This window comes from Rhineura floridana, chromosome 22 (genome assembly GCF_030035675.1).
Source record: "Rhineura floridana isolate rRhiFlo1 chromosome 22, rRhiFlo1.hap2, whole genome shotgun sequence".
In the NCBI taxonomy this organism is placed as follows: domain Eukaryota; kingdom Metazoa; phylum Chordata; class Lepidosauria; order Squamata; family Rhineuridae; genus Rhineura; species Rhineura floridana.
The window spans coordinates 6,251,978-6,274,037 of NC_084501.1; the positions used below are offsets into that span (position 1 = coordinate 6,251,978).

The window sequence follows — 22,060 nt, forward strand, 5'->3', positions numbered from 1 at the left end:
CAAACTATATGGCTACCATCTTTATCTTCATCTTTACTAACAAGCAAAGTTCTCTTTGACCGTTACTTGACTCGTGTCATTGACCGTCCTTCGACCCATCCATTGAATCTATGCCTATCAGGACTCTCTGAAGTCTAACAAGGTGCTTTCCAACACCATACTAGGCAAGCCAACTATAAGCTGCCTACTGATAAACATATACTTAAACATATGCCTAATTAAACTCCTTTGATATTTCTCTAACTAACAAGGTACATTCCCAGCATCATACTGGGCAAGCCATCATATCCTCATTAAAACACCTAGATTAGACTGCAGGTGGCTATGAGGTGATCTGACATACCCAAAGATGCTGGGGCCTGAAAGGGGAATACAAGCCTCCAGGCTTTGCTAACAAATACATGTTGAATATATATTGATTAACTTAAGGCTATAACAGCTTGCTTAAAATCATTAGCTGGCACAGGGTATACAAGTCCTCTAACATGTTTCCTTGTTTTTTCCTGCTGATTGGAGCCAATCAGTCAACAGAGATGAGTCAGCCACTGAGAAGACTCTTCTCAGTAGCTAACACTCCTGTTCCCTGCTTACTGGCTCCTAGGGACATCTGCTGTTGTGGGGGAAGGCATTAACAAGGATTTCATTCTGAAATGAGCAGGGGGGAAAGGAGGTAGGGGACATGGCTGTGACTATCATGAAGGGATCCTGCACTTCTAAATTTGTCACTGCAGTACTGATTGTAGCATACATATAAATTAAAGCGCATGGCTTCTGCTAAAGCAGTGGAGGCTGGTCAGTTAGGGCCAATAGGGCACTGCCCCAACCAAGCTCTGTCTGCCCTCAGCCAGCCCTGGACTGCCCGCCTCCTTACTTGCAATCAGTCCAGAGGGTGGCCCGGGCTGTCAGTGTGAGAATATATGTGGGTCAACTCCAACTTGTGGGTTGGGACTGCATGGGGTTAAAAAGGGTACCTAGAGAGACCTCTTGGTTGCTAGGCTATACCTGTCCTTTGATCTCCTGCTGTCTCTTCCTTCCTGCTAGACTGATATGCAAAGGATGTTGATCACAACTCCATCCCTCCTTCCCAGTCTTCTTCTTTCTCTCGTGAGGGAGAGCAGACATATTCCTTTGTCTCTCCCTCTCCTCCAAGCATGAGGGCAAGCACTGGGCTCAGTGTTTGCATCTCCAACTTAGCTAGTTAGCTAGATATAGGACTCTTTCCTATCAAGCATGTACTTCCAGAATAGTTATTTCTTATTTTAAAGCTTAAAGTCTCTGTCTAATTTGCAGGGAAGGTATGATCTTTAGCAAAGATTCAAACACACACATAGGCTCGCTCAGAACTCTCCGTTCCCAGCATCGCGACTCTCCGACAGTCAGCTCCCTTCTCTTTCACTCCATGGTTGCCCTTTGTAGTACTCAGCAAAGGGGGACAAGGCCAGAATGAGTTGCCTGTGTCTGTCATGGCTTCTGGCTCCACCTACTGTTCAGCTTCCCTGCCTTCCGCCTTGCCAGCACCCTATGGGCTCCAAGCACTACTGCCCCCAATAATCCCAGGAACTGTAGTTTAGTCTTCACAGAGCTACAGTTCCCAGTATTCTCTGGAGGAAGCCATATTCTTTGATGATGCTTCAAAGGATCACCCAAGGCTAGAAAGTTAAGCCATGAGAGTGGGCTAAGGGCCAACTCATAGGCAAGTTCCTCATTCACCATCTCCCAGGTTTATGTCTCCGCTCTTGCAAGCCCAATCCATCCCTGGCCATGAACTTCACTTCCTCAACTCCATCACCGGCTGCCCTCCTAAGGTCTCCAGAAACAACGGAGAGTCTTCTGCAATCTTAAAGACTAATTTATTATGGCATAAGCTTTCATAGACCGGAGTCCACTACTGTCAAATGCATGCCAGAAGACTCTGGGTTGTTTACTGCTTCAGACTAACACGACTGATTCTCCTTGGGAAATGGCTCAGAAATAGCTGGCAGCAGAAGGGGAGATCTTTTTCGGCCTTCCTTTTTGAGGCAGTGATGGCCACCAACTTAGATGCTTTTAAAAAAGGATGAGACAAATTAATGGAGGCTAAGGTTATCAGTGGCTGCTAGCCACAATGGCTATGTTCTGCCCCCACCGTGGGAGGCTGTATGTTGCTGGATACCAGTTGTCCAAAATCACAAGTAGGGAGGGTTGCTGTTGTGCTCAGGTCCTGCTTGGGGGCTTCCCAGGGGCATCTGGTTGGCCACTGTAGGAACTGGACCCTGGACTAGATGGCCCACCGGCCTAATCTAGCAGCTGGGCTCCTCTGATGTTCCTTTCCAGCCTGCAGCTTGAGTGAGGCTAAGAAAGACAGAGAGAGTTGAAGCTGTTTGGGCTCTGTAAGCTACTAGCATCTTGTCTGGTTTCTTCTTCCTAGATCAGCCTTCCTAAACTGGTGCCTTCCAGATGCTTCGGACTACATCTCCCATCAGCCCCAGCCAGTTTGGCCAAAGTTCAGGGATGATGGAAACTACTGCGGAAACTGACTTTATGTCCAAAACGTCTGGAGGCTTCCAGGTCGGAAAAGGTTGCCTTGAGTTGCAGGAGAACAAGTAGGCTTTGGGACGCTGTGTTGGAATATATGTGGTTCAACTCCAACTTGTGGGTTGAGGCTGCATTGGGTTAAAGGTCGCTAGGCTATACCTGTCCTTTGATCTCCTGCTGTCTCTTCCTTCCTGCTAGACTGATATGCAAAGGATGTTGATCCCAGTTCCTTCCCTCCTTCCCAGTCTTCTTCTTTCTCTCGAGAGGGGAGCAGACATATTCCTTTGCCTCTCCCTCTCCTCCAAGCATGAGGGCAGACACTGGGCTCAGTGTTTGTGTCTCCAACTTAGCTAGTTAGCTAGATATAGGACTCTTTCCTACCAAACATGTACTTCCAGAATAAAGTAGTTATTTCTTATTTTAAAGCTTAAAGTCTCTGTATGACTAATTTGCAGGGAAGGTGTAATCTTTAGCAAGGATTCAAACACACACATAAGCTTGCTCAGAACTCTCCGTTCCCAGCATCGCAACTCTCTGACATGCTGTGTGCCTCCACCTACGTGCAGCCTTTTGTGTATATGTGAAAATAAACCCAAATACTACAAAACACCAAAAAAAGGCTCCAGGGACCTCCAAACCTCAGTAAATGCTGTGTCCCTGGAACCCCTCACTATTCATATAATTTGGGTGCAAGTAAAATGATGACTTATGGTGACCCTATGAATAGGGTTTTCATGGTAAGCGGTATTCAGAGGGGGTTTACCATTGCCTTCCTCTGAGGCTGAGAGGCAGTGACTGGCCCGAGGTCACCCAGCGAGCTTCATGGCTGTGTGGGGATTCGAACCCTGGTCTCCCAGGTCGTAGTCCAACACCTTAACCACTACACCACACTGGCTCTCGTTCATTTTTTCCAAATATCACAAGTTTAGATGTAAGGGAGGTAGGCATAGGATAGGCAATAGGATGAACGACAATGATCTACAACGGGGATGACCAACATTTTTTCTCTCAGGGTGAGTGACAGCGGCGAGCAGAGCCAGAACCGATGATGCGGCAAAAGTGCAGGAATTTTCACCATGGTGACCTCAAATTAGAACTCCCAATCCTATGCAGGACTACCCAGAGTAAGCCCTGGTACTGATAAGATTCCTCTTAAATAAGTATACAGATTAATTTTTTTAAAGTACAACATACCAATACAACTACTGTTCTGGAAAGCAATTCCTTTCTGATGTCAGTTTGCTGTACACATACATGTTGCCCTGGGCTCCTACTGGGAAGAAGGGCGGGATATAAATCAAATAAATAAATACGGCAGAAGGCTACCAGCTTGTTCTCAGGCAGCTGAGGAAAAAGCTTCTTATCCCCAAGCCATACCACTAGGGGAAAAAGAAAAACTCATCAATTTATTTTTTATCAAATGAAATAGTTCCCCTTCCAGTTGTTCCGAAACTACAGACAAAGAGGGGGGGGGAAGCATTTTTAAAAGCCAGGAAACCAAGGAGGAAAGAGAGGAAGGAAGAGGCTCTGATAGGATGGAAGGACAAACCGGCTTCAGGAGGCATTGTGGGAGCCCCTAACATGAGGCTGGGGGCTACTTGCTCCCCACCTGTGGTACATAGGGTTGCCAGGTTCAAGGCCGGAGACCGATCCTGTATCTTTAGGAGAAGAGAAAGTCAGCAAAGTGCAGGTGTTCTTGCAACTCTGCAATGGGAAAAACCACAAGGTGGAATTGTCCCTTCCCCATGCACACATTTAAAGACACAGAAGACCTCTTGGAGGCCGGGCCTGGCAACCCTAAAGATACAGGATCAGTCTCAGGCCATGAACCTGGCAACCCTAGCACTGGTGCACTCCAATCAGAAGAACTCCGTACACCTGACATTTGGTGTCAGGAAAAACCGCAAAGGACGTTTCTGCAGAGGGGCAGGCTGTTCAAACCTCTTCCTGGGTGGGAAGAGTAGGCTAGAGCAGTCTGCTCTGCTTTGTCTTCCATAAATCGGGTACAGGCATCCCTCCCCACTTTTATCCGCACCCCTTTGACAGCAATGGCTTTGCTCCCCATCCTCACTGGCCGAACATTTCGAGATCGGGCCCTAAGGGGTTAACCGCAGACAGCTCTGCACAGGGCACTGGGGAAGGTTCTATTGTCTGGCATCTGCAAGGGGGCCTTGCAGCTTTATGGAGATGGGGGTCAGGGCAGGCGCGTGTCTGTGCTTTTCAGACACACTCCCTTGTTTTCCTAGGGGGCAGGGATGTTGCAAATTTCAATGTGCCAGGAGGCCTCCCCACCCCACCCCCAGGGAGCATGGGGCAAGGGTGCAGGGGGTTGTTCCCCGTGTGTGCAAAGATCCGAGACCAACTGCGCTTCTTGCACACAATGAGCAACGGCACAGCTGAAAACCTCAGCAAGGACAACTGAAGAAGCTGGCTGCCTGTTTGTGTGTGTGTGTCTATCCTCTTATGTGGTGATGGGGGGGGGTAGTCAGTGGAAACTTCTTCAGAAAAGAAAACATGCCCCAAAACCAGCTTTGAAAAATCAGGGACTTCCGCGTTTCAAACAGAGCAGCTGCGTTAAGTTAGCAGACAGTAATATTTTTCGGATTATGTGGGAGCACCATCACCCTACCCATTAACACGTGCACCATGCCACCCTGCAGATATGCATTTTTTAAAAGCTAGTGTGCCATGTAATATCACTGGGACCCAACAGAATCTGGGTTAAGCCCTTGGAGCCTTTTAAATGGGAAGAGGGGAGGGGTTGCAGGAGTGCCACTCCGCGCATGCAGCCTACACAACTTTGGGCGCACTGTCGCATGCATACCCAACATTAAACTGAAAGCACTGCTGTGGGTTCCACACCGGAGGAGAGGGTGATGTTCGTGAGATGTTATTTAATTCTGTGGGCCTCTGAAGTTGAGCCTACGCAGGGACGTTTTTCTTATTTGGAGGCCCTTGGACAGAATGAAAGGCAGAGCGACGGACGGATTACAGAAAATACACACAGGCACTAAGGCGGCCGTGTGTCCAACATTACAGAGGCCAGTCCTGAAAGCCTGTCTGGTCCAAATCTGTTTTAAAGATAAAGAACCTCAAGAAAAGACAGCCAGGAACACGGCTTACCTAGTCACAGTCTTCCCCCCCCCTTTACAGTGAGATATATTTCTGTTTAAATTACAGTAACTATTTCTAAATTTGCATCACTGCAATCTGCATCCTCTTCTCGGTTTTTTTTGGCGATTATTTATATTATTATTTATTATTTCAATTTATATACCGCCCTTAGCAGAATAGCTCTCAGGGCGGTGAACAAACAAGATAAAATACAATATATCATAGTAAAAAATCACAAAAACATGTACAAACAAACAACAGAAAGCACAACAAAAATGAAATACAACACAAATTAAGAAGGATACATGTTAAAAGTAGAAAGATTAAGAAAATTAAAAGATGCAGAGAAACCAACTCCTTTGAAATGTGGTGTCGGAGGAAAGGTTTGCGAGTTCCGGGAAAAAGACAAAGAATTGGGTGTTAGAACAAATTAAACCAGAACTATCACTAGAAGCTAAAATGGTGAAACTGAGGTTGTCATACTTTGGACACATCATGAGAAGATATGAGAAGACTAGAAAAGACAATAATGCTGGGGAAAACAGGAGGGAGTGGAAAAAGAGGAAGGCCAAACAAGAGATGGATTGATTCCATAAAGGAAGCCACAGACCTGAACTTACAAGATCTGAACAGGGTAGTTCATGACAGATGCTATTGGAGGTTGCCGATTCATAGGGTCACCATAAGTCAAAATCAACTTGAAGACACGTAACAACAAAGTGGATATCCTAATAGGCACCAATTGAGTGCTCAGGAGGAACAGGAAGGCACAAAGAGGCACCCTCCCATCCTAGAAACAACCCCCTTATCCAGAAGCCAGGGCTGGCTTCTCCCTATGTTTCCAGCATCGTACAAGCCAATCAGCATGAAAGGGGAGCGTGTTTGTCACTGCGGAGAGCTTTCTAGCATGCTGCCTTGTCCTTTTCTGCTGACTCGAGCCAATCAGAATGAAAGCAGATGAGTCAGCCACTGAGAAGACTCTTTTCAGTAGCTAACCTCCCCAAGCTGATTGGCTCCTAGAAACTTCCATAGTTGTGGGAGAAGGCACTAACAAGGATCTCATTCTCAACTCAGCAGCAAAAGGGGGTGTGTGTGGCTGTGACTATTGTGAAGAGACCCTGCAGTTCTGGATTTGCCACTACACTACAGGGGAAGATAGTGAGCCTCTGTTTTGTAGCCTCCTGCTCTGCATTGGGTCAAGTGTTCAATCCCTCCTCACTGCCATGGATTTCCATGCTCAACGACATGCAACCTAGTGACCAGAGGTTCCAGGTAAAGAGCTTCCCCCCCCCGCCCCACGTGCTGAAAGCCACCACCATTTGTTTAGCAGACAAATGCGCGGCAAATCTTGGCGTGAATCCGCAAAGAATATGATGCACCTCCTGCAGCCCTTAGCAGACCAGCCCTGGCCAGATGACTGTGGCGGATAGGAGGCCTGGACTGGGTTGTTTGATCAGGGTGGGCGGAGAAGACGGAGGGTTGGATGGAGAGCCTTGCGTGTGCCTTTCCCTTCAGGATGTCAGAGGACTGGCAACAGAGGGGAACCGACAGAGGTGATGGGCCTTTCCCATGAGCGTCTCAAACAAACCTTAAAATATCACATCAAAGCCACCTCCTGGAAGCACGGCTCTTAAGGGGGGAGGGGGGGGTCATCTACAGTCACTGAATGTACAACATGCTATGGCTCCTCCTGCATCACCAGTGCTATCCACAGACAAATATTGCTTTATTTCAGCCTGTCCCAACCTCTGGGACTCCAGACATTGCTGGACTACAGTTCCCATAATTCCTGACCATTGACCATGCCGGCTGGGTCTGATGGGAGTTGTAGTCCATCAGCATCCGGGGGGGGCAAAGGTTGGGAAAGGCTGCTTTATTTATTCATAGCTCCTCAGGTGCTTTGCTTGCAGGTTCAACCCCTGCCATCTCCAGCTGAAAGGATCCAGCTGATGATGGAACAGGCGCTTCCCTGTCAGACTCAAGAGAGCGGATGCTGCCTGTCAGAGCAGGGACAGCTTCTGTCTTCACCCTTTCCTACTCCAGAGACTGGATTTTGCCAGAGAACTTGTTTTCAGTGACCTGTGAAACACGTCCATATAGGCAGCGGATTCTGGAGCGGAAGGTGCTTCACACAGTGGAGGAAGTTAAGTCATGCTAAACCACATGTTTTTGATACATGCATGTGTGTAAGAGAGAGAGGGGGGCCTGGGGAGGGAGAGAGGGAATAAAATAATGCAGACAGATAAAATGCCCCTAGACTATCATGGCTTCTTAAAGGGCTAGCTGTGCCAAGATGCAGTTGTAGGGCTGGTCCTAACCTGGGCCAAGCCACTGAGATGAGGCAGGCCAGCTAATGCAGCACAACCAATTAATACTCCCTTAAGCAAACCGATTCGCCTTCTACAAGCGGATAAAAAGCAGGGACCGCCAGCTTCACTGAGGCTTGCCCACTTTTTTCTTCTTCCTTTCCTTGCAAAGGGTTAACTCTCCCCAAAGCCCCCCTCCTCACCCCGTGCCCTGCCCGCCTGGCCCGTTGATGCCGTCAGCCTCCCTGGGGGATCAGCTCTCAGCCCACCCCCCGCTTTTGTGGCGGCCCGGCGTGTGCCACCCCTTGCCCCCAATCTGCATAATGGCAGGGCCCACGCGCCGGGGCTAGAGCTCCCATCTGCTGCTCGCCCCCACGGGACCCTCAGCCCCGCAGCCAGCCCCACGCCCATTGGCTGCCCCACACCAGCCATCTGCAGCCTCCAGCCCGCACAATAGGCGCCCAGGCCTTTATATAGGGGGGCAGCCGCCGGGCTCACAGAGGCCAGCTGGCTCTGCGCTGAAGCCAGGACGGGGCGGGCGCACGGGCAAGAGCCACCGCCGCCAGCAGCAGCAGCCGCCAACAAAAGTCTCAGCGCAAGAGAGCGCTCCCCGGAGCCAAGTTGGGAAGAATCTGCGGCAGGAGCTGGTGCAGGGAGGGAGAGCAGTGCCAGCGTCGTCGACGTCCGCCAAGCCAGTGCCAAGCCCTTGGTGCCCACCGTCCAAGACCCCAACCCCCCTCTTCTCCCACCTTGGGTGTACCCCAAGACCTCCCATCCTCGAGATGCCCCGCGGGTTCCTGGTGAAGAGGACGCGCCGAGAGGGACCCATCTCCTATCGGATCCGACCCCCGCAGGAGGACAGCGTCCTCTCAGCCCTGCTGCTCCCCCCCAGCGGGCTGCTGGCCTTGCCGTCGGCCCAAAGGAAACCGCCCAGGGCCGGAGGGCTGCCCGAATCTCAGGCCCCGGGCCACGGCCCACTGCGCCTGGCGGGCAGCGCCACGCCGCTGGTCAGCTGCCTCGACTGGGGTCTCCATTCGGGCTCGCCGGCACCGGGCGAGTCCGTCCCAGCGTGCGCCTCCCAGGCTCCCGGGTTGGGTTCGGCCTGCGCGACGGCGGCAACCAAGCAAGCGAACGCCCTGCCAAAGAGGGCTAGCAGCAGCGCGGGCCCCACCAGGAAGGCCCCTGGCCCCGAGGCGGCGGAAGCCTTGCTGGGCGCCTTCGTCTGCCAGCTGTGCCAGGAGTCCTACCCGGGCCCGCTGGCCCTGGCCCAGCACGGCTGCTCCCGCATCGCTCGCGTAGAGTACCGCTGTCACGAGTGCAGCAAGGCCTTCAGCTGCCCGGCCAACCTGGCTTCCCATCGCCGCTGGCACAAGCCCCGAGGGGGCAGCGGCGGGCACGTCGGAGGCACCAAGGAGAACGAGAGCCCCGAGGGGGCGGGCAACGCTCCCCGGGGGGCGCTGCCCCACCCCGGCGCCGCGGAGGGCAGCTACTGCTGCGCCCACTGCCCCAAGCGGTTTCGACGCCGGGCCTACCTTTGCAAGCACTTGGCCCTGCACGGCGCCAGCGGGCCGGTGCTGTCCGAAAGCCTCCAAGGCAATCTCGCCCCGCACTGCAGGGCTCCCTGGCCTAAGAAGCCGTTCTAAAAAAACCAAACCTCGCCAGCGCCGGGATCCATCGCCTTGCTCAGCCGGCAGACAGGAGGCGCACTCCAGGGAGCGCTGAGAAGGGCACCATCGCCACGTAGGCCCAGGGCTAGGCTTCCCAGGCCCCCTTCCTCTTCATTGGGGAGGCAGGCCGGGCAACCCAGGCGCCCCAGTTCACCCACCTGCCTTTCTCCATCATCACCCCGTCTGCAGGACAGCTAAAAATGAATCTGTGCGATTCCAAAGCCGGCACCATTGTCTCGCCAATTCTTCTGTAGGACTCAAAAGCTGGCATGCTCTCTCACTGACTTAACTGGGCCTATTTGTACTCTTTTATTTTGTGGAGCCCAAAACAACGAAACATTCATCCATTTCAGAATGGATTATTGCACAGATGCCGGAATGACTGCAAGGGCAGACCGGGATCGGTGTCACCAGACTACAGAGACAATCGTGACCTTCTAATTCGTCACTTCCAACTGAACCTGTGCCGTCAGAATGGTGGTTCCAGACACGCAAACCTCCCCGCACCGTGCTGCACACTGAGACCTGAGATGCAAGAGGCTGGTGGCCATTGGAAAAGCAGGCCTTGCAGCTGCTCAAGTGACATTTCCAGGGTGGGAGGAGCACGAAGGGGGGTGACAGTTGAAACTGTGATCGTGCGATTAGTAAAGGGAGTATTTTAAAAAAGGAAACCAGTCTTGTGTCTTTTGTGGGTGAGAGTTCTGCATTACTGGACACATGTAGTATCTCATTGCTTGAGGTGGGAAGGCACGTTCACGAAATTATGTGTTCCAACTGCATTTGGAATACTGGGAAAAAACAAAAGCTGGTATTTCAATTTTAATTCATTAACCCATCCAGAATGTCACAAAATCAATTACCATGGATACAAATGTGTACTTGACCCTTTTGAGCAGTGGTTACCAAACTCCCCCCCCCCTTGAAAACTGCAGAAGGCTGTGGTGGACTTAATGGTTTTCCTGCCTGCTGTAGCAGCTGTGCTTGTGCTATGCTTGATTGCAGTAAGATTTTAAATTGTATTTATATTGCGTTTTTTCCCCCCTATATTGTATTTTGTGGTATCACAATTTGCATTCTCTAGAAGTCAGATTGTGATACAATAAAATACCATTTAAAAATAAAAGCAAGAAAAGTGTTACAAATCAATATGAATATTTAGCGTGGACAGGCCATGGACCGCCTGAATGAAGCTCATGGCTCATTGGTGGTCCTCGGACCAGTTTGGAAACCTCTGCTTTAGAGCACTTAATGAAAATGGACAGTATTCCTTCAGTTTGGCTGCAGATTGGGGAAAGGGGGGGGTTCTACTTGTTTAAAAAAAGCTTTTCTGCAACTAAGAAACAAGTCACTGGGAAGATGCATCCCTACCTATGCCAGTTGCTGATGCACTACTTTTCTGCTTGCAAGGAAGCTTTTGTTTACATGGAAGATTGTTAAAACATGACACATACACCCATTTGCAGTCTTGGAAGTGGTACAGTTTACATCTTCAGGACTCTACCATCCCATAGTGTGTGTGTGTAAGCTGGGCTTGAGTTATGAGAAATATGAACTCATCCATAAACTTCTAGCTCAGCAGTCAGAGCACCCGCTTTGCACGCAGAAGGTCCCAGGTTCAATCCCCAATGACGTCTCCAAGTTGGGCTGGGAGGGAACCCTGCCTAAAACCATGGAGAGCGGCTGCCAGTCAGTGTAGCCAATACTGAGCTAGATGGACCAATGGCAGCTTCCCTATCTTCCTATATTTAGACCAGCACTTTCACAACCCTGGAAAACCCATTCAAATGTTTCCACCCCAGTCGGCACAGAGGGTCTTTGCCATGACTAGCCCAGGAAGGTTCCTCAGAGCACTTTTTGACGTGTTCCATGCAGGGTGGCAGCAGAACGCGGCTGGTTCTCTCTCCCGTCGGTCAACCTTGCTGTGGGGGTACAACCGTGGCTTTTAAAGAGTCATCAAGCCGCGTTAAGCTGCCTTGTGAAAGGTCTCCTTGAACAATGGTGTGCGCACTTTTCTCGCTGCTGTTTAATGCGCTCTCGTTGGGATGCCTCTCTGTGTCCCAACCCATCTCCAGCCTCGCCTCCTTCCCTCCCACTCCCCTGAAAAGCTGGATTGTGTCTTGAGAAGAGCAAAAAAAAAAGTTAAAAAGGGAGGTAAGCCTCTCCCTTCTTTGCCTAATTTGAAATGCTCAAATGTGTGTTTGTTCATTATTTATTTATTTATTTATTTATTAAATTTATATACCGCCCGACTAGCAATAGCTCTCTGGGCGGTGAACATAAAACAGCATAAAAATACAATGAATAACAAAATAATACTAAAATACAATCATCAATCCAATACAATAAACATTTTAAAAAGTAAATCAGTGTAACTTAAGGGGAGAGAGGTGGAAAGGCGCTCTCCATAGGCTCAGAGTTGCTCATGATTGCACACAGTAAAGTTCTGGGGCTTCTTTATTACTTGCAAAGGATACCCCTGACCTCCCCTCCGCTCCGGAAAGAAAGAGCACAGACCTTATTTTAGCCCTCCCCCTCCTTTTAACGTCAAATGGTGTGTGTTTCCCTGGGTGTGGTATGTGCCATCTGCACATGCTCAGGAGCACCCTCTTTGTTATTGCTTCACATAGCCCAGGGCTAAGCCCTGCCAGTATGAGAAGGTTCTCGAGGATGAGCTGGGATTGGGCTTGCAGGTTCAGGCTGCTCCAGAAAATGGATTCTGCAGACACACTCATCAGCTCAGGAACAAGTCGAGAAAAGGGGCTTGACGGTCACCACTCTCCTTCTCACTCACCCCACTCCCCATCACCAAAGCAGTGCTCTTTTCCCACAAGCATATTTTACCAATGACAGCATCCCATAACAGGAGAATACCAACCATGATTATAGTGTGTGCCGTAAACAGACGGCAGCCACTCACTCCAGGTGAGCCGTCCTCAGGAGTGGCCCTTTGTGGGCACAAATGGCACTTTGTCTAAGCAAACCCTGAGGTTCCGAGAAAGCTGACCACATCCCATGCTTAAACGGGCAGGGATCCTCACCCCCGGAAGCAGCAGCCTCCTCTTTGATGTGTGCTGAATCCCTCCCTTTCATTCATGCTACAGTCTGAGGCAGTGTGCTAAGCCACATCTTTTCAAGTCAGTCCAATTTTTTTCTTGGCAAGCCTTTGGCAGTCACTGAGCTCTTCCAACCGGCACAGCAAAGAGCTCTGTGCGGGCCCAGGCCCTTCGGCCTACAAAAGACGAAATGTAGAAAAGGCCCTGCTGTGCATCACAAGTAGCATCGCCTCCGTGCACCGACCTGATTAAAAAAAGATACAACAGCAGTCCTTAGAAGAAAAAGTGCCTGATGCCTAGACACACAGACTGTTGTGCTGACATGAAATATGCACCGACGAGTGTTCAAAGGAAGCTGTTGGCAACTGAAAGCTGACAGACAGCACAGCCTCTGAGGGGAAAGGCTCCTTCTGTACTAGGGGGGGCAAGAAAGGGCCTGACGATAGGCGTAAGGGTTGTTGGCAAAGAGGTAGCAGTGCTCTGGGCAGGCAGGGTGCCTTGAGGACTAGGAAGCTGAGCAGACAGAGGGCCCAGGGAAGATGGCAAACTGGAGGCAGAGGGGCTGAACAAAAAGGAAGAGAGCAGCCTGTGGGCTGAGAAGCCCAGAAGGGGAGGGTGAATTGGTGGAGGGGGAAAGAAGGGGTCAGGGAGAACAGGAGGGTGGGGACTCCCCCAGGGGCCACTGATTAAAAAATGTCCTCAGCCAAACCTACGATTTAGCCCATCTAATTATATAGCCAGAAAGGAAGAAACAAAATCGCTAAGTACAAGCCTTCCAAAAAGAGCAAGTCCGGACAAGCGAGGAAGTGGCTTCCGGATGGAAAACGGAAGCAAACCGCCCAGAATTATACAGAGCATTAAGCAGGGAGGGGAGGAGAACCCGGAGACTGAAAAGGAGGAAGAGGAGGGGGCCTGGCGAGTTGGTGGCTCTTCCAGACGGAAGCCATGCCTGAGGGGCTCCCTCCCCTTCCCTCAGCTTCATCTGCAGTATGCGCCACCCTCTCTTCACCAGGCCTTGGATTCCCCGCAGAGAAGGGTGTCAGCAGAGATGACAAAAGAGCCCACGACATGGCTGCAGACCAAAGACTTTATTGCACAAAGGAGGGCCACTGCTAGTCTGTACATTCAGTCCAAATGCAGGCAGAGGGCTGGGGCGGAGGAGGAGTGGGATGGACAGACGGGCTGCCAGATTCCCCACCTTCCCGCCCCTCTCTTTACCAAAGGCAGGAGAAAATATGTACAGAGCACCCAGCCACAGAACGGCACAGGGGAAAAGGATGCCGCCCCTCCCCCCACAGCAACATTCTCTCCCTTCCAGATGTGTGGGGCAGGCCCAGATCAGAGTAGCCAACGTGGTGCTCTCCGGATTTCGACAGGACTCCCAGCACCCATCGGCCCCCATCAGCATGGCCAAGGGTCATGGATGATGGCAGTTGGAAATCCACAGTGACTGGAGAGCGCCACGTTGGCTACTCCTGGCAGAAGAGCAATGGCGACGAAAGGGCGAGCCGGACGGTCTTGCCCCCACCTAGGAAGAGTCTACGATGGGCCACAAGGAGAGGTGGGAATGAGGACCACACAGGGGAGGGAGGAAGCAGGGTTGCGTCACAGCTTTTAAATAAAATAACGTTCACAGTTAATGGGTGTGCGGGAGGAGGCCTGCATCAGGCCAGAAGCCTCCTGCGCAACCCCAGACCAGTGCTGGAAATACCAGTAGGAGGGAGGGGAGGAGGGAACGGAATGGGTGCAAGGAGGGACTCTCAAGGCTGGGCCAGCCCTCTGTCCTCCAGCATCACCCCCACGCCCCTCTGCCTGGGGCAAACCACCAACACAGGGCACGTTGCACTCTGCCCTCCCTCAGAGGCGATCTGCAGTTATTGCCTGGTGAATTCATCTTTGCTTGGTTGTGTCTCCGATGGAACCACAAGTGTGGCGTTTCCACAGGGGCTGGTGGCAAGAGTCCAGGAAAGTCCCAGGTCCAAAAATCACAATTCGGTTATAGAAGAAAAAGGCCAAGAAGGTAACCCCCATCCAGAAAAACCCCATGCCCCGCCGTGGGCTGGAGGGTTGTACGGCTCCAAACTACGGTTGCAGGCTGGCGCGCAAATTGGTAGGGGAAGGGGAGGCGGGGGGCCTTCAAGGAAGTGGGTGGCAAGCCTTAATAGATGGGCGCACCCTGAGCACAACCAGGGATCAGAAGAGATCATCTCACCAAAAGGTGGCTAGATGAACCCTGTGCCCCTTTGGACCCCAAACCTCAGCTTCCCCCCTCCCCATTGTGGAAATATCAACATTGCCCCCCCCCGCCAACCAGTGGTAAGAACTGCACCGCTAGCCAAATCACAGGCTGCTGGGGGGGGGGTATGGGGGAGGTTGTAACAACACAGCCTGTCAAAAGTCTCTGTTGTGCCCCAAATAATTTTGGAGAGAGAGAGAGAGAGAGAGAGAGAGAGCTATCCCTCCTATGGCCAAAAAGGCATGAGTGAGATTTTTTTTGGGGGGAGCCTCAAGGGCAGTGGGGGGGCATCGGGGGACTGCCCAACATCTGCGTGACCTGGCTGAGCTGAGCTGCGGCCGTCTCTGATGCCTCCTTCAGGCGCTGCGTGTTCTCTTGGAGGGTCTGCACTTCAGCCTGCAATGCCGCCTTCTCGGCCTTCTCCTGCAGGAGGACAAGGAAGGAAGCTCAGAACCGCAACAGGGGCCCCATCCACACCTCGGGCCCCATTACTTTAGCTCAGGAGTGGGGAGCCTTTGGCCCTCTAGATGCTGCTGAACTACAGCGCCCATCAGCCCCGGCAAGCACGGCCAAAAGGTCAGGGATGATGGGAGATACAGGTCAGCAATATCTGGAGGGCCAAAGGTTCCCCACATCTGCTTTAGCTAGAGGACTGGCTGGGTCCTAATCCATTTGTGATGCTGAGCCCAGGTCCCCCTCCTTTCGCTCTCTTGAGATGCAGTTGCCCCAACTGGCAGAATACCTCGGCCCAGGCTCGGCTGGACCACAGTTCCAAGCAGCAGAATTAATACAGCTCAAAGTTGTGTCCCACCAGACGAACCCACCCGCTTGCTGAGGTCCTGAAGGGAGGCCCCGCAGCATGACTCAGCAACAGGCCCTGTTGTTTTACTTGTTGTTGTTGGCGCTGGGTGGCTGCCTGGTTGGCAGAGACCAGTGACGGGGCCTTCTTAGTGGTTGTTCCCCATTTGTGGAACAGCCTCCCTGGTGAGGTGCACCTCGTCTCCCTCATGATTGCAACGTTCAGGAGGAATTTTTAAAACATTCCTGCTCACTCAGGCATTGATGGCTGAATTTTGTATTGTATTGTTTTGCTCCTCTGTGGTTTGCTACCCTGGGCTCCTGTGGGAGAAAGGGCAGGATAGATATGTAATAAATAAATACTATCTGAGAGGGTGGGGATGCATAGATGGGGGGGTCCTTCCCCATTTGCCTGCATCCCACCTGCGGAATATCCAGCCCCAGGAGTTCCATTAGGCTTCTCCTCTTGCATTCTGTTCCAGGCAGAAAGCAACAGGGCCCTGTTGAGCTGGGGGATGTTTGATCGCATACTTTCGGCTCTCACATGGGCTCATGTGCTTTTTGAAATCCAATTGTGAGGGGTTTTCCTGCTTTCTGTTTTCTTTTTTCAGCTTTGTTTCCATTTTGACCATTTTATATTCTTTGGGATTCTGCACGTGTGGGTCACCCGTTAGCCATCCCAAGGGCTCTATATTGAGGCGGAAGGGCAAGATGCCACAACGCCTTTCTCAAACGCGTAAGAGCAGGAGGAAGATCAAAAACCATGCAACCAGTTGGCACGCAAGACACACAGCTACTTCCCCGAGGGAGCTCAGTGGTCGAGCGTACCCTTGGCACGCAGAAGGTCTTGGGTTCAAGTCCTGTGACATCACCAATGAAGTATCAGGTGATAAAAAAAAGACCTTTCTCTGCCTGAGGCCCCAGAGAGCCAGCAGCCGGTCTTATGGGGAACCTGTGGAGCCCTCCAGATATTGTGAGACTCCAGCTCTCAGCAGTCCCAGCCAGGGTGGCCAGCGGTCATGGATGATGGGAGTTGTAGTTCGGCAACATCTCGATGGCCTGATGGGTTACCCACCCCTGAAGCAGGCAATGCCAGGCTTCATGGATTAATAGTCCAATCTGGTATAGAAAGGCAGCGTCCTACGTCCCATGTGGGCACAGAAGCCTTTGAACAGGGGTGTGGCACCTTAGGCCCGAGAGCCGAATGTGGCCCTCCAGGTCTACCTGGCCCTTGGAACTCTCCCCAGGCCACCCCCCCCACCAGCCCTGCTTCAAACCCTGAGTGTTTCTGTCTGGTCGGAACACATCCAAATGAGATCCTAGCTAAGGTGGGCTGAACCTGATCCATGTCAAGTTTAAGCCCAACTGTGACTGCCTTTGACTCCCTGATGTCCCTGTCTGTCTGCCTGTTTTAATTACAACTAATAATTAAGGCCCCATCCACAGTATACATTTAAAGCGCTATTACACCACTTCCACAGTCATGGCTTCCCCAGAGAATCCCGGTGGGAACGGTAGTTTATACAAGGTTCTGAGACTTGTTAGGAGACCCCAGTTTCCCTCACAGAGCTACAATCCCCAAGTTTCCTGGGCAGAGGGATCAATTGTTAAATCACTCTGGAAACCGTAACTCTGTGAGGGAGTCTCCTAACAATTCTCAGCACCCTAAACCAGCTACAGTTCCCAGAATCCTTTGGGGGGAAAGCCATGACGGTTTAAAGCGATATCATAAAGTGCTTTAAATGTATAGTGCAGATGGGGCCCAAGACTTCCTTTGGCACCTTGAAGATTATTCATAAACATATTTGTGGCTGGAGGTATTGTAGGCAGCACCCCACGGGTTGTCCTAGTGGGGCCTGATTAATTCATACGCAGCGGAGGAGAAAGTTCTACATGGTATGACTAAAAGATAAACAAAAAAGCACATCTCTATTAAGAGAGAAAACCCAGACAGTGTGCAATGTCTGAGTTTGGGTAGCAAGTCCTAATAATGACACATACCGCGGGGTGGCGGTGATAGGTGCAGGCCAAGTTATTTTAGGAGGAAACCTCCTTTTAAATGGATTTTTAAAGGAAACCATGAAAGGAAGAATTCATAGTTCTTTTCACAGGGCTCGAAAAGGGAAAAAAAGATTGTGGGCAGTTTCCTCACTGCAAAGTTATCTGGACTTACTGTATATATACAGATAATCTGGGGGCGAAGAGACTGCAGGCTTGTGGGACCCATTCGCTCATCTTCCTGGAAGCCTGAGGCCTACAAACTAGACGCAAGTGCGAAATCGCAGCTCAGGAGGGCAGACGCACAAGAAGACTTAAGGAACAAGGTTATACTCAGCCCAAGAACCAAGTTCACAAGTTATTTCACACAAAAACGAAGCCCTGTGTTTTCTCTAAATATTCTTTTCCACAACCTAATTTGGGGGGGAGGGGAGACCTTTTTTAAACTGTTGCTATTGTCAGCCAGTTGGAAATCAGAAACCGTTGCCGATCTACTGCAAATCCCCTCAGAGATCTACCTGTAGATCCTGATCTACCTTCAGCTCACCCCTGCGATCTAACTGGCTGTGGCCAGATGGGCCTTTGCCCAATAGAGGCTGATGCAGCGGTTACACCTCGAGACTGCAAAACCGGCCACAGTGGCCCATGCCTTACTTACATCACATTTGGACTACTGCAATGTGCTTTATGCGGGGCTGCCTCTGAAACTGATCAAAAAATCCAGCTGATTGTGAACTTAGCTACTTATTGGGTGTACCTGACTCCCCAGCAGGGATGGAGGATTTTGGTTCTCTCAATTTCTCGTTTTTTACAACCTTAAATTCAGTTCTCCACATTTCTCCAGCAATTTGGTATTGTTTTTTTCTTTTTAAATACTCATGAAAATTCATCAACACTGTGTCTAATAAACACATTTTTGCATGCAGTTTTGACTGATGTAGACATTTTGCAAGCGATTTCCCCCAATATAATGCATTTTTGTATTTTTCCCCCACTGTGAATTGTAATGCACATTTCCTGGTTTACTTAGATCAAGGGAGGAGACTCTCTCTGTAGTGTGGCCACTCTTCCTATGAAATCCCCAACCAAAAGATATACGGAAGGCTCCTTCAGTTCTGGTTTTTTAAAGAACTCATCTGTTTTCCTTTATTTGAAAGATTTCAGCGCACAGGCAGGTGCTGGGAGTTTCGTTGGTGTTTGCTGGGGCTTATTTAAACTGGCTGTTTTATTGTGATTTGAATGGTATGTTTTAATATTTGCTTTCCTGACACTGAATATTCATTATTAACATAAATCACCTTGGAAAGGCTAGAAACACCTGAAACCAACAAACTAATAAATAGTGGTGCCTAGGCTGAGAGACTCCTGTTTGCATTTGCTCCCTCCGGTCTTTTTAGCAGGGTCTTTGGATAACTTGTGAGTGGGTTTAAAAAAACACAAAAAACTCTACTGGTAGCTATTTATGGATAATACTGTCCTGCTGTCACTTTGTTTAATGATGCTGCTGGTATATTTACAGTCTCCGTTTTATGATGCTCCTCTTCCTCTGGCTTGTATTTATTTATTTAAGGCATTTATACCCCGTCCACCATCATAATTTATTACCCGCCCTTCACCCAAAGATCCCAGGGTGGGTTACAACAATTTTAAAACACAACACTAAAACAATTTAAAAACAACCTAAAATCCCAAAATAGGGTGGGTCCTAAAAGTACATGTCTTGGGTTTCAAAAGGGCAGGGTAAAGAGGCATGTCTCACAGCACCTTACAGAAATCAGTATTAAGGCAGTCCCTTCCTTCAGGCTCAGAATTTAAATCAGGGATAGGGAACTGCAGGCCAGAGGGCCAGATGCGGCCCTCCAAGACTTGGTATCTGGCCCTCAGGACCTTCTCCAAGTGCCATACGTGGTTCTTCCTCTCCCCATTTTATCCTCACAACAACCTTGCAAAGCAGGTTAGGCTGAGAGACAGTGACTGATCCAAGATCACCCAATGAGCTTCATGGCTAGGTGGGGAAGTTGAACCCTGGTGTGCCCCCAAGGCCTAATCCAACATGTTAGCCGATAAACACACCAGCTTTCACCCCCTTCAGAACTGCAGCATGGTAGGAAAAGGGGAAACTCCCCTTCCGAGCCTTCAGAGATCCTGATCATTATTAACCCTGCTCCCACCCCAGGCAGCGGCTGGGCTTAGCATTTTTTAAAAAGTGTGTGTTAAATGAAAAGACACATTTAATGTCACATCTACTTTGGCCCTTATTTTGGGAAATGCCGTGGTAGTCTGCAGCAGCACAGTGCTGATCACCCGTGCCTCTAAACCCCTGTCCCCTGTCTCCGTCCCCCATCTTACCTTCTGAAGATCTTCCTGCAGTTTCTTGAGGGTCGATTCCAACTGCAAGACCTTGTCAGCAAGGCTGAGAGGATGCTGGCACCTGGAGAGAGTTGGCAGGGGGGCAGGCAGAGCAGCATCGACAGCCAGTTAACTTGTTGCATGTATATATACACACACACACGCGCGCGCCTGGGAAATGAGCTTCCACCCTTCTCTCTGCACACCCAGTTACTCACTGCCATTACTTCCATTCCCTTGTACGTCATTTATATCCCACCTTCCCTCCAAGGAGCTCAAGGTAGCTTACAAGCATGGTTCTCCTCCTCCCAATTCTATCCTCACAACAACCCTGTGAGGTAGGTGAGGCTAAGAGAGATGGTGACTGGCCCCAAGGTCACCCAGCGAGCTTCATGGCTGAGTGGGGACTTGACCCCTGGTCTCCCGGGTCCTAGTCCGACACTCTAACCACTTTGCCACACTGGCTTTAACCTCTCCACAAATCCTCACTGGGATGAAAAGGAAACCTACACTGGCTTCCTATGCCCTCCCGGATCCAGCTCAAGCTCCTTGTCCTTATCTGCAAAGCATTCCATGGTTTGGCCACCCCACCTCAGTTTCTCCCCTATGATATCCCACTACACCCTCAGCCTTCCAGAGGCCCCCTCCCCTCAATAAGGTTAGGCCCCGCTGCCGTATGCGTGGAACTGCCTCCTAGAACACCAACGTGGCACCACTACTCTCCCTTCAATTTCCTCCTCAAAACTCATCTTTTCCGGGAAGGCACAATCCCCTCGTCCACATGCCCTAGGGCAGCCTTTCCCAACCAGTGTGCCTCCAGATGTTGTTGGACCACAATTCTCATCTTTCCTGACCATTGGCAATGCTGGCTGAGGCTGATGGGAGTTGTAATCCAACAACATCTGGTTGGGAAAGGCTGCCCTAGGGCCTCTCTAGATGCCTCAGACTACAACTCCCAGCAGCCCCAGCCAGTCCATGCATTCCAGCCCCCCCCACGCCATTAGCCGTGCTGGCTGGGGATGATGGGAGCTGTAGTCCAACCACACCAGGAGAACCCCAGGCTGGCAAAGCCTGCACAACGTAGCCATTTATTTCTGAGCATGCGTGCAAGGGTGGGACGCAGAGGTGCCTGCGCACCTTTTTGCAATGATCGACAATGTCCCTATGAATACGCAGGGTGATATTTGGCCATGAGATGTCGCCATGCAACGCTCTTTTGTAGATTAGGGGTGGAGGGGCAGCCTTTTAAAAAAAGTTTATCATCGTTATTTGCTGCTGCACCTTATGGCATGGAGAGAAGGAATTCTGAGGGCAGAGGCATGGATCTCTCTCCCTGCCCGCCCCTTTCCCTTTTGCACGTACAAACACACACACAGTCTACTTCTTACTCCTCAATGGGTTGCTGCTGACTCGTCATGCCCCTCTGGACAGTGCTGCACAGGGATTCCCTACTCTCCAGCACGTGCTGCCCTGGAGATGGGAAAAGAGAGACGGGGAAAGATTCAGCCCTAGATTTTTTTTTTGGGGGGGGGGGGAGGAGGAAAGTCATAGCTGAGTAGCAGAGCCCTGGCTTTGCATCCAGAAGATTCAATCCCCGGCACCTCCGGTTACAAGGATCAGGAAGGAGATGACGGGCAAGGTCCTTCTCTGGCAGCGATACTGGCGATACCAATGCCAGTTACAACAGAGGAATCCGGGGCTAGGTGGGCAACGTAGGCATTCCCCCACCCCCGACATTTAAAGCACTCTTCTGCCACTTCCACAGACATGGCTTCCTCCAAAGAATCCTGGGAACTGTACTTTGTTAGGGGTGCTGATCTTATAGCCCTTTAGTTCCCAACCCCCTTAACAAGCTACAGTGCCCAGGATTTTCCATTGCTCTTAAAATGGCACAACAGTGCTTTAAAAGTGTTATTTTTCTTTTTAAAAAAGCCACAAAGTATACATAGTTTGCTTTAGGAATGAGAGGAAACAACTGTCTGTAAATTTTAAAACAGTAAAATACAGCATGGGCATAAAATCAGA

The 22,060-nt window shown here is 50.5% G+C and overlaps 2 protein-coding genes across 5 annotated transcripts in view; one reads left to right on the forward strand and one right to left on the reverse strand.

Annotated features, from left to right (window-relative positions):
• The first annotated feature begins 8,418 nt into the window (after positions 1-8,418).
• LOC133374786 (insulinoma-associated protein 1a-like) lies at positions 8,419-10,250 on the forward strand. The gene has a single exon (XM_061606001.1). It carries the CDS (start codon positions 8,717-8,719, stop codon positions 9,575-9,577), a length of 861 nt encoding a protein of 286 aa, XP_061461985.1. The 5' UTR covers positions 8,419-8,716; the 3' UTR covers positions 9,578-10,250.
• A 1,589-nt stretch (positions 10,251-11,839) lies between these two features.
• Positions 11,840-22,060, reverse strand: part of SIPA1 (signal-induced proliferation-associated 1) — a 58,989-nt gene continuing 48,768 nt past the window's right edge. For 3 of the 4 annotated variants that reach the window (XM_061606654.1, XM_061606655.1, XM_061606653.1), the window contains exons 14-16: positions 21,424-21,505; positions 20,036-20,117; positions 11,840-15,313 (exon numbers count right to left, since the gene is read on the reverse strand). In XM_061606654.1, the coding sequence (XP_061462638.1) occupies positions 15,161-15,313; positions 20,036-20,117; positions 21,424-21,505 (317 nt within the window). In that variant the 3' untranslated portion in view covers positions 11,840-15,160. The remainder of the gene's footprint in view (positions 15,314-20,035; positions 20,118-21,423; positions 21,506-22,060) is intronic. The other variant, XM_061606656.1, reaches the window with a different exon arrangement.